The sequence below is a fragment of the Photinus pyralis genome, unplaced genomic scaffold, assembly GCF_008802855.1.
Source record: "Photinus pyralis isolate 1611_PpyrPB1 unplaced genomic scaffold, Ppyr1.3 Ppyr1.4_LG4, whole genome shotgun sequence".
In the NCBI taxonomy this organism is placed as follows: Eukaryota; Metazoa; Arthropoda; class Insecta; order Coleoptera; family Lampyridae; genus Photinus; species Photinus pyralis.
The window spans coordinates 13,503,327-13,516,155 of NW_022170511.1; the positions used below are offsets into that span (position 1 = coordinate 13,503,327).

General features: G+C 39.3%; 1 protein-coding gene across 1 annotated transcript; it reads right to left on the reverse strand.

Moving 5' to 3' along the window:
* Positions 1-5,127: 5,127 nt before the first annotated feature.
* Positions 5,128-11,396, reverse strand: LOC116168380 (luciferin 4-monooxygenase-like). Its single transcript, XM_031484180.1, has 7 exons — positions 11,147-11,396; positions 10,548-10,843; positions 10,393-10,499; positions 9,704-10,343; positions 6,152-6,305; positions 5,808-6,101; positions 5,128-5,761 (listed from the first exon to the last, which is right to left on the reverse strand). The coding sequence occupies exons 1-7, from the start codon at positions 11,147-11,149 to the stop codon at positions 5,249-5,251; spliced, it is 2,007 nt and encodes a 668-aa protein (XP_031340040.1). The 5' UTR covers positions 11,150-11,396; the 3' UTR covers positions 5,128-5,248.
* Between the last annotated feature and the right edge of the window lie 1,433 nt (positions 11,397-12,829).

Consider the following 12,829-nt stretch of genomic DNA (forward strand, 5'->3'; position numbering starts at 1 on the left):
ATTTTGCAAGTTTTGTGGATTTCAAAATTATATTCGGGTAGAAATGCGTATCGATGATTCAGATTTCTGTGAAGTTGTAATGTTCATTAAAATTAATAAACATTTTTTTTTCGATGTAATTAAGTTTCAAATATCGTGAAATATAAGATGAGTTATTGGTTTTGGACTTCCTATTTTGGGCGAGTTAACGATTAGTACGTGATTTAAAAAAGGTCACCGGTTAAAAGACGCAATAGATTCTAAGAAAAATATGTAATAAAACAGCGAGGCTAAAAAATTATGAGTTTGTTTATTTCCAGAAACTTGATGGGAGCGTTAATTACGGGCGTTGGTTTACTCGCGATATAAAAACCAAAATGATCAGAAATTTGGGAGCTTTTTGTGTAGATATTCACGCGGAGCGTGGTACCGCCGCGGAAAACGCGGCCACCACTTATAAAGTTTTTTCGTAGATATTCGCACGGACGAGTGTCATCGCGGAAACGGGCCATTTAAGTAAAAAGGCCCAAACCAAATAAAATTTGTTGCGCGTATTAATAAAAAAATCGTATTTTTTAACCAAGAACAAGTTGGTCGTTCTGGAATAGTGAATTGTTCGGAAAATATTAATCATTGAGTAATTGCAGTTTAGTTTAACGTGCGATTGAAAGACTTCCGTTCAGAAATTATACCTAAAGTACGAAAAGCGCGCTAAGAAATTGTTGTTCAATTGGGATTACGCGATTGGATTTAATAGGCGAAGATTGAGAATAATCTAAATCATGCTCCACTACAATACCCACCATCTAAAAAGGGGAAGAATACTACTGTCTAAATTGTAAGTTATTTTTATGAAAAGTTATTTACCTAGAAATTTATTCATATAAAATTTTTATTTTGTCATTTTATAATTGTTTTTGCCGAATGGTTTTATATAGATAGGATAAATATAAGTTAGAAGTTAGAAGAATATTCATTGCTGTAGGTATTTAATTAAGTGTTATATTAAGTAAATTTAAATATTATTCAGATTCAGGATAGATGTAAGTAATTGAGTAATTAAGATTTAATATAAAAATGGAAATCAATTGTGAGTGCAGTGGAATTTGGATTTATTTTATTTTTTTCAATATAATCGGTTTATTTATGTAGATTTATTTTTTATCAATCAGAAACGTGAGACGGTAATAGTAGGGCTATTACAAGTCATCACAATGCCGACTCCAGCGTGGTATAACTTCTTATGTACATCAAAAATCAACTGTTGAACTAATGGGTTTTTTCCATGAAAAATGGCAGGGAACTTGAAATCTTCTTTCTTCCAATAAAACAATCTTAGTTTTAACTCTCATAATCCCAAATTGGTCTACACAAATATCGAGTCGACGTAGGGTTTTCGCAGTACTTGAATCAGATCAAAAAATAGGAAATATATCCTCAGCTTTTAATCCTTTTTTTCACAGAAACAGCCAATCTTGTACCAATTAAGCAGCCTAACAATTCCAAACGTAGAATTGTTATCCTCTTAATCGGGGCAACTCGAGACTTAGCAGAAATCAGTTGCATTGAAACTCTTCCCACATGTTCCACGCGGAGAAATATCACAGCACCATACGCCAAACCACTTGCATCCGTAAAAACGTGAAATGACCATTTACTTCGATCAAATTCACCTCCGGTTACACATCTGGGAATTCTGACTTGACTTAACAAAATATGTAGTTGTTCATACCATTCCGTAAATTTTTTCTCTTCGGTTGGGACAGGTTCCTTCCAATTCAATTTGATAATGAATGTCTTCTGAAGTATGACTTTCACTGGGAGCACAGCTGGACAGACAATATCAATAGCATCAAAAACTTGATGGGCAATAGACAGCATAACTTTCTTTGTGATAATTTCAGGTAAGGTAGGGAGTTTCACATCAACATACAATTCGTCACAAACTCGATCCCACTGCATTCCTAGTACTGAAATCAGATGACTATTCTTGTCTTCCATCTCATCTACATTTGACATCCAAAGTCTCAAGTCCATTCCAGCTTCAGCTAACAATTGAACTGATTTTGTTCGAAAATTAACTCCTCCACGGTATTTTAAGAACTGACACAGTTGTCCACGTATAAATTATACAGCTTCTGGGCTTTGTTTTTCATTCTGAACATTTACCAAATGAAATTCTAACACTGCTCCAATGCTAATGGGACTACAATTCGTACCAAACATGACACGGGTATTCTACTAAGTTTTGTTTAGATTTATCTTTCCACCAAAGAAATCTCATACAATCTCTATCTTGTTCATTCACTTCATCTGGAAAGCTTTACGAATATCAGAAACAAATCCCACTTTCTTTTCTCGAAACAGTAACAACACATCAGGAATCATTTTGATAAAGTTATTTCCTTTCTTGAGACACTCGTTCAATGAAGGTCCTTTTCCAACCTTACATGAGGCATCAAAAACAAGCCTAACCGGGGTAGTAAAACTGCTCATTTTGATCACTGCTCGATGGGCGACATAGTGAACCTTTTCTTTCTTGTCACAGACAATAGGGTTGATTTCTTCGATAAAGTCTTCGTCTTTCCAAAGTTGAAACAATTTAGCATATTCTTCAAACAGTTTATTTTCTTCCAAACGTTTAGTAGCATGATTTAAGCGTAACCTTGCAACTTCAATATTTTTAGGTAGTGGTGAGTGGTCATCTATCCAAGGAAGGGATACAACATATCTCCTATCTGCATTTCTTGTCAAACAGTTGAAGAACTTTTGCTTATCTTCTTGTTCTTGCTGTTTCACAGATATCACATCAGTTTCATCTCGAATTCCAAGTAGATCGAGATCCCAAAGCGGCGAAACCGATGCATCTTGAATAGCCATAGACAGGATACACATTGATAAGTTATTATCATCTCTTTCACCCATCCTCCCACATAACGTCCAACCTAACTTAGTTTCAATTGCTGTGACTTCATTGGAAAGTGTTGTCTTTTTTCCCGTTAGAAGTCTCCCATAAACGTCAGCACCAAGTAAGATTTTAATTGGAGGACATCCATCTCCCACATCTGACAACTTTATTCTTTTCCTGTTCAACTCTTTACCAAATAGAGTTACTTGAAACACGTGGGATAAAGTTGCAGATCTTTTCTTCGTTACGTACTCCCTAATGATACATGAATATTCTTTTCCACCAATCTTGTCCAATGTCACATGATGTATATTGTGAGTAATCACTTCCGTCTGAGTGCCTCCAAAGAGTGAATGAGTAATTTTGTTTGTTCCTTTTACTTCTAGTTCTAGATCTTTAGCATTTGATTTAAAAATGTAGGATCCTTGGGAGCCGTTGTCTAAGAATATTCTCACTGTCTTCTCCTTAGTTCCACATCTTGCTCGAACTATAAGTGTCTGTAGATCTATTTCTTTGCTACAAATCTGATTCACACATCCGGTCATATTTTCGGCAGTGGCAGATGTAGTATAATCTGTAACTTTATTCCCTTTTGATTTATCAGCAAGGTTAGAACACATGACAGGATAATGTTTTCCGCCACAAATGAAACAGTTGAGATTCTTCTTATTCTTGCAAAATTTAGCCGGGTGTCCACTCTTGAAGCATGAAGAACAAACTTGTTTTTCTTTTAGTACATCTCTTTTCTTCTCAAGTGGCCATTTCTTAGCATTACTACATTCTTTGCTTCCATGACTCTTCCCACAAAATAAACAAGATTGATCTCCATCATGACAAGAAGCTAAGGTTGGGGTAGGTTGAGATAATTTGTTTTTAGCTTGAACATTTGCTTTCTTTGGCTTGATCTCCATTCCAAATCCTTTTCGAGCCAAACTAATCTTCTGTTGGATCCCTACTTCCTTATCCAGAAATTCCATGAGCAGGTCTAAGCGGTTCCTCGAAGGTGTATCTTCACTTCCATCATGGACAGCCAAAGAACTACGCTGCCATGTCAAAAGAATCTCTTCTGGTAGACTTGACTCAACTAATGGATAAAGCCATGTGGCAGGATCAGCTTTTTCAAGATTAAGTGTTTTCAGTGCTCGGAAGTGTGATTCTAGCTTAATATGCAACATTTGAAAAGGGATCTTGTCATTTGAATTCACATTGGAAATGACTAACTTTAATAATTCTCTAATGTAAACTTGAAGTAGTAAATCTTCATTCCCGTAGCTTAGTTTAAAAGCCTCAATTACCATAGGATAGTTTTCATTTGACTGGGGATAGCTACTTGCTACCTCATGTGCATCGGTTCCAGGTAAAAGTGACTGAAGTAAATACTGAAACTTATCACTGCCGTGTAAAGAACTATCTTGGTCATTTTTTTCAAATTCAGCCCAATATCCTAACCAACCCTTGAACTCTCCTGAAAATTTCTTCAACTCGATCTTGGGTAATCGAAATGCTCTTGCTCCACCTTCAGATCCAAATGTAATACTGGATGGGGGCAACACGACTAGTAACAAACATTTCTTCAGCTTTAAAATAAGTTGTCATTATTTGCTGTCTCATTTCTATAATAGCTTCATATTCAGTGTCTTGATCCGTTTCGTCAACTCCATCATCCACCATCTGACCTAAAATCTTCTGGTCTAACTCTGCTAAGTTAATATGTTTCTCATTCAGTGTCTTCAGGACAAATTGAATCCTTTCCTTCGAAATTGGTTCCACTTGGAACAGTCTGTTTAACTCAGCTATCCTCATTTAGCTCCATTCCGAAGTGGCCGTCTGGCTCTCCGAAGGGCATCCATGGTATATACGTTTCAAAATTTCGGGGTCACCAAATATTCTGTTAGAAATAAAGAGTTTTACATTTTGTCTGTGGTTTTACCAACCACAATATTTCTTTCTACAAGTTTATGTTTGTAAAAAGGATACAAGACTGAAGCTTAATTTTTATTGACAGTTTTTTTGACATACGAGTACATAGGTATAGGTACTAACTCGATAATTTACAGACATCATCTGGTTTTTCTCCTGACGCGCAGCTAGGACGCCGACTCTTCTCCTAATTTGGGTACCCGGGATTTAACTGCTTGTGCCCTCTCAAAAGATTTAGTCTAGGGTCCTTCAACTTCACGATAGGGGGTACCTACATATTTAGTACACGGACTATGGAAAGTAGGAAAATGCCACGAATTGCTAAATTTAATACAAAATTGATTAACATGTTATTGGTGTATTGACATAATCAGGATTCAGTAGCTCAGATGGTAGTGTAAACGAAATAACTTAAGGTAGAGCTGCTGGAAATGAAAACGTCTAACTCGCTTTCACTATCATATCGTGCAATAGCCATTTACGTATCTTCCCGGTGGACGTTGTGGGAAATTGGTCGATAATTTTCACCCCACCGCGCAACCTTTGATAGTCGTCAACCCTCTCGTCGACAAAGTCCCGCAGAATTGCGCCGGTAATCGATTCCTGCGTCGATTTCAGCGTGACGACGCCCAAGGGGAGGTGACCGTACTCCTCGTCGGGCATGCCGATCACGGCGGCCTTACGGACGGACGGATGGGATTCGAGAGCCCGCTCGAGTACGCTCGGCACGATGTGGTAATCTTTGTATTTGAACATGTTTTTCATGCGATCGACGACGTAGAAGCATCGATCCTCGGTGTAGTACGCCAAGTCGCCGGTTTTTAGCCAACCGTGGGAGTCCCAAAGAGGGGAGGGCTGCACCTGGAAGTAACCGGTTAGAGGGAATGGGGTTTTAACGCGTAGTTCGCCTTTCTGGTTCGGGCCTAGGATTTCTTCGGTTTCGGGATCTACGATCTGGAAGTTTTAAATGTAGGGGGTTAATTTTTGGTCGATTACATACCTTGTACGACAATCCGGGAAGACTTACGCCAACAGACGCGGGATATTTCGCCTTCAACTTTCTGTCGAGTTCTGACTTGGGCTTGAACGTCATCAACCCACATGGCACTTCAGTCATGCCGTAGGATAGAAATATCTGACAATCGTAAAAGATCTTTTCTATTTTCTTGAGATGGTCGTTGGTTACGACGTTTCCGCCGATTATAATGTCCATTCCTCGTAGATCAATGTCTTTTGGCCTTTCGTATGTGCATAAAGTGGAGATTTCAGTCACGGATAGGAATAGCATTGTTACCTAAGGGCATCTCTGACAGTTATGGGGCAGCCGGACTGATTGCTACTCACCTTGTATTTCGCGAAGTGCCAGTAATTCTCGTAGAATGCCCTGTAAATCAGGCGCATTGTGCCCATAAGTGTTGCTACTCCTAGGTATTTCGGGTACAACGTCCAGTATGGGGTGGAATAGTGAAGGATGAGATCCCAGCAAAAGTCAGTGGTGCTAAAATTGTTGGGTCAATATGTGGCGACAACCGTTGTACTCAAACGTTGCAGAAGTGCCACGCAATATATACCTGTCATTTTTTTTCTTGAATGCAAGAGAATACAGGTACGTATCTTTGCTAGTAGTTTCTTGCACATGTTTAATGGAAATACCTTTTCCCGCATGTTGATGATTGTGCATATGCAGAACTTGGAAGCATTTTTAATTATAAATGAGTATCCATAACATTGATTGGGAATTGGATAATTATGCAAATTGTGTAAGAGGTTCCTGTTACAGTACCCCCTCCTAGTTTTTAACAGTCAGGTCGTTTCGGAAACAATAAATACAAAACTGAAACTTTTGTGGAGCAACCAACATTTTTGATTCGTTAATTGATTTTGCTTACAAGCGACAAGCTTCCCTTCGGCGCAAATGTAAGCCCTCCCAGTTTTAAATTTATCAATCTTTCAAGAAATATTCGCCTTACAGGAAAATCATTTCTTACCAGGGTTGTTATCTTTTGTGGTGCAACGAATATTTTTGTTTTGTTAATTGATTTTGTTTACAGGGTCCAAGAGCTACCCTCCCTCCGAAAATGTGACCCCTCCCAGTTTCAAATTTATCAATTTTTTTAAATAAAAATCCGCTCTTACAGAAAAACCATTCCTTACCAGTATTGTGGCTTCTGTGGTGCAAAGAATATTTTTGTTTCGTTAATTGATTTCGTTTACAGGGTCCACAAACTACCCTCCCTCCGCAAATTTGACCCCTCCCAGTTTCAAATTTATCAATTTTTTAAGAAAAACTAACTTTTCCAGGAAAATCATTTCTTATCAAGGTTATAGCTTTTGTGTTGCAACGAATATTTTTGTTTCATTAATTGATTTTGTTTACAGGGTCCACAAGCTACCCTCCGTCCGCAAATTTGACCCTTCCCAGTTTCAAATTTATCAATTTTTTTAAATAAAAACCCGCTCTTACAGAAAAACCATTTCTTACCAGGGTTGTAGCTTTTGTGGTGCAACGAAGATTTTTGTTTCGTTAATTGATATTGTTTACAGGGTCCACAAGCTACCATCCGTCCGCAAATGTGACCCCTCCCAGTTTCAAATTTATCAATTTTTTAAGAAAAACTAACTTTTCCAGGAAAATCATTTCTTACCAGGGTTATAGCTTTTGTGTTGCAACGAATATTTTTGTTTCGTTAATTGATTTTGTTTACAGGGTCCACAAGCTACCCTCCGTCCGCATGTAACCCCTCCCAGTTTTAAATTTATCAATTTTTCTAGAAAAACTCGCCTTTACAGGTAAATCATTTTTTACCAGGGTTGTCGCGTTTGTGGTGTAACGAATATTTTTGTTTCGCTAATTGATTTTGTTTACAGAGTCCACAAGCTACCCTCCGTCCGCAAATGTAACCCCTTCCAGTTTGAAATTTATCAATTTTTCAAGAAAAACCCGCCTTGACAAAAAAATCTTGTTTTACCAGGGTTGTAGCTTTTGTGGTTCAACGAATATTTTTGTTTCGTTAATTGATTTTGTTTACAGGGTCCACAAGCTACCCTCCGTCCGCAAATGTAACCCCTCCCAGTTTTAAATTTATCAATTTTTCTAGAAAAACTCGCCTTTACAGGTAAATCATTTTTTACCAGGGTTGTCGCGTTTGTGGTGTAACGAATATTTTTGTTTCGCTAATTGATTTTGTTTACAGAGTCCACAAGCTACCCTCCGGCCGCAAATGTAACCCCTCCCAGTTTCAAATTTATCAATTTTTCAAGAAACACTCACTTTTCCTGGAAAAAATTTTTTACCAGGGTTGTAGCCTTTGTGGTTCAACGAATATTTTTGTTTCGTTAATTGATTTTGTTTACAGGTCCACAAGCTACCCTCGTCCGCAAATGTAACCCCTTCCCAGTTTGAAATTTATCAATTTTTTAAGAAAAATTCACCTTTCCTGGAAAGTCATTTTTACCAGGGTTGCAGCTTTTGTGGCACAACGAATATTTTTGTTTCGTTAATTGATTTTGTTTACAGGGTCCACAAGCTACCCTCCGTTCGCAAATGTAACCCCTCCTAGTTTCAAATTTATCAATTTTTCAAGAAACAATCGTCTACAGGAAAATCATATTTTACCAGGGTTGTAGCTTTTATGGTGTAACAAATATTTTTGTTTCGTTAATTGATTTCGTTTACAGGGTCCACAAGCTACCCTCCGTCCGCAAATGTGACCTCTCCCAGTTTCAAATTTATCAATTTTTTAAGAAAAATTCGCCTTTACAGGAAAGTCATTTATTACCAGGGTTGCAGCTTTTGTGGCACAACGAATATTTTTGTTTCGTTAATTGATTTTGTTTACAGGGCCCACAAGCTACCCTCCGTCCGCAAATTTGATCCCTCCCAGTTTCAAATTTATCAATTTTTTTAAATAAAAACCCGCTCTTACAGAAAAACCATTTCTTACCAGGGTTGTAGCTTTTGTGGTGCAACGAATATTTTTGTTTCAATAATTGATTTTGTTTACAGGGTCCACAAGCTACCCTCCGTTCGCAAATGTAACCCCTCCTAGTTTCAAATTTATCAATTTTTCAAGAAACAATCGTCTACAGGAAAATCATATTTTACCAGGGTTGTAGCTTTTATGGTGTAACAAATATTTTTGTTTCGTTAATTGATTTCGTTTACAGGGTCCACAAGCTACCCTCCGTCCGCAAATGTAACCCCTCCCAGTTTCAAATGTATCAATTTTTTAAGAAAAACTCGACTTTACAGAAAAATCATTTCTTACCAGGGTTGTAGCTTTTGTGGTGCAACAAATATTTTTGTTTCGTTTATTGATTTCGTTTACAGAGTCCACAAGCTACCCTCCGTCCGCAAATGTGACCCCTCCCAGTTTCAAATGTATCAATTTTTTAAGAAAAACTCGACTTTATAGAAAAATCATTTCTTACCAGGGTTGTAGCTTTTGTGGTGCAACAAATATTTTTGTTTCGTTAGCTGAATTTGCTTAAGGGTTCACAAGCTACCCTCCGTCCGCAAATATGACCCCTCCCAGTTTTAAATTGATCAATTTTGCAAGAAAAACTAGCCTTTACAGGAAAGTCATTTATTGCCAGGGTTGCAGCTTTTGTGGAGCAACGAATATTATTGATTCGTTACTTGATTTTGTTGACAGACTCCACAACTACGCTACATCTTCACTTAAAATGGAGCCACTCCCCTTTCTGAGAAACACCTCTTGTAAGATTTCGAATTAACCTTTGGACAAGCTCTAATAACCATCTCCTAAGGGTCAATAAAAATTCGTGCCGACTAGCAAAGATTTGCACACTCTTTACAGTGTGGCTAATCAGTAACCTCCCCATATACATTACATGGTACTGCTGTAACCTGTTAAATACAATAGAGCGACTTACATGAAGTTAAAGGTTTGGTACTGCATTGTTAAGTGATTATGGCAAAGCGACTTTGGTACCCCAGTCGAACCACTTGTGAAGAATATGTAGGCGTCATCGAGAAGGCTGACGACCGGAACGGGCCTAAACTCGTTTTCACCAAGTACCGGTTGTACTAGGTCGGAGAAGGCTGTGTGAACATTCGTCTCTCCCATAACAACCAGTTCGCACTTCTGCCCAACAATTTCTAGTGCACGTTCAACTTTGTCAACCACTGAAGGTTCCAGAAATAGTACTTTTGGCGCAGTTTGTCTTAAGCTATTGACGTAATCATTTACACCATACCACACGTCAAAGGCACACACCGACGCCCCCAAGAACAGCGTGGCGTAGGTCGGAATAGCCACAACATCGTTGTCACAACTGCACACCGTCACAATGTCTCCTCGCCCAACTCCTCTCTTTCGCAGGTTAATCGCTAGCCGAACGGAATCCCGCAAGAGTTCCCCGTACGTTGCAGTTTTCCCAGTCATTCCGACGATCTGAGCAATTTTCTCTTTATGTTCCACCATCTTTTTGTAGTACAGACAACCGAGACCCTCTTCGTCGATCGGATGGTTTGCTTCGGGAAAGCGAACGATGTTCTTGTTGGTGTCGCAGGCTAAATCAAAAACAGTTAGTGCTCCACTAAGATCGACAGAATTTCTCACCGAGGGTTTTCCGAACCGAGTCCCGAAAATGTTGTGCGCTCACAATTCCGTCGTTCATGATCAGGAGATGTTCCACTTTCAGTATGTACTTAACAATCATCAGTGCCCTATATGGTAATACGATCACCAGTTAGATATCGCGACTTAATCCCTACCTGTAATACAAGTCCGTTTCGTCATTTCGAATTTCCGGCGGAAACCATGCGACCAAGACAAGTTCTCCCTTTTCCGCCGAATGATCGTCGTAGTACAAGATGTAGTGGCATTTATTTCTTTGCAGCTTAGAAAGTGTGGCTTCAATCTCTTCGTGCGCCCGGCAGCATTCGTCCAAATGAAGGGAAGAGCCCTCGCGCAAGGTGAGAAGAATGCACTTGTATTTTCCGCCATTCCGGATCTCTTCAACCGCCTCTTCGCACTCACCATCCAGTGTTATATCGGTCACGTTACAATCCTGAAACGAGATCTGTGTAATGGGCGCATTGCATTTGCAAGGAGGGGGTACCGTAATGTGACCGAGACCCAACTTTGCATGAGGAATTTGTTGTTAACGCGTTGCACAAATAAAAATGTAGACCGTGTCACGATAAGATAACCGATGGAGGTCGAGGGGGCAATAACATTTAACTTCGGTTCTTATATTTGACAAACAAATTCTGTATTCGTTTGGATAATTGGGTAATAAGAATAACAATTTCTGACCAACGAACCAGTCTGAATCAGTGACTTGACAACATGATATACATATGGTACTTACCATGGTTAGTTCCACTTATCTCTGTGCACTAACTGGCCGATAGTACCTACAAGTTAAATAATGTACTGATTTATCTGCTTTGTCGATATCTCATAAATGAGTTGTCGACCGTCTCCCCACTACGAAAATTGTCTTGTCACGCGCGATCCATTGGGTATCGGGATTTCCAAATTATGCCTTCCCTGGTGCAATTTTTTTAGAATGATGATCCACATTTTGTGCTGGGCCGTTGTGCGACAGTGAGATCTTCTAAATGGGGATCTACACTGCGTTACCTAATATCGCTTGGTTTTTCCTAATGGGCTGTTGTTCTTGATTAGAGACGTTGTAAACGTGACGTGTGGTGAAATCCAATTTTATCTCTACTAAATACGTCTCGATGATTTTTTGAAAATCGTCGCGTTTTTGGTATTTGCAAAAGAATCTGCTGAGATGTCGACGTAGTTTGCATCTGAGGCAGTTGAATCTCTTGCAGGGGGGTGCAACGGGCTTCCTTGTATGGTTGGGATGCCACATCAAGGAAAATGCCATACTTCTCCCCTAATATGAATTGAGGAGATGGCTCTACTGGGATAGGCTATCTCTCCATTGCCTCCCCAATAATTTGAGAGTGGCCCACCTCAATACCTTTGCTATACAACCCTTCATTTTTCAGGCGCAAGGATACCAGAGTGGCCTCTCTCACGTGGATATATCTAGTGGAGGTAGACTCAGAAGAGCCTCGTGCAAACAAGACACGAAGGATTGATTCCCGATGTCCAGAAATGGCACCAGAGAAAGCACGGAGAGGTACACTACCACCTAACACAGTTCTTAACAGGACACGGGAAGAACGAAGAATACCTACACAGATTCAAAAGGCGGCGGGACACCTGTGCGGACTGCGGGCATAAAGACACTCCAGGACACGCAGTATTTGAGTGTGAGAGGTGGGAAAGGCGTAGATGGACGCTAAGGAGGGAGTTGGCGGGCCCCATAGAAGAGGATAGTATCATCAAAGAGTAACCATAATTACTCTTTGGTATCATCGACAGCATGTGTGAGTGGCTGGAGGATGATAGACGAGTTCATCACGCATGTAACACGAACGAGAGAGAGGGAAGCCAGGCGAGCACACCCGACAAGCGGAAGAATACCAAAGGTGACGTGATACCCGAGACGTTGGGATTTATTAAGGGTGAAAGGTTCCACCCTGTATATACAACAAACGACGATATATACATTTTTGAGAGTTGGCAACCATACAATTTCTAGGTGGGGAAAAGCTGCCTGCGCCACCTAGAAAGCACGAACGGGGGGGTTACGTTTAGCATCTTGTCTTGAATGACGGTCGCCTGTACGCGTCCCTCCATAACTGTTTGTTGTTATTTTGTGTTATTTAATGCAGGCAGCAATTTTGCATTTCTTTATATAGTATTTGTGTATTGTATGGCGCATTTTATATTTGTTGTGCGTTTCAATCTTTGTTTTTGAAATTTACTTGGTTTAACCGCAATATAGAACCACATGTGTGATACCGTTATGCTATTGTTTGTAATTGTTTACGTTTTTGGTGTAATGTTTGCTTAATTTATGTTTATTGATGTTGATTACTTGGTCTTGTCCCTGAAGTAACAATCATGTAAGTTTTGATAATTTTATTTTAATATGTGGAAATTACCGATTCGTTGGAGGTATGTACTG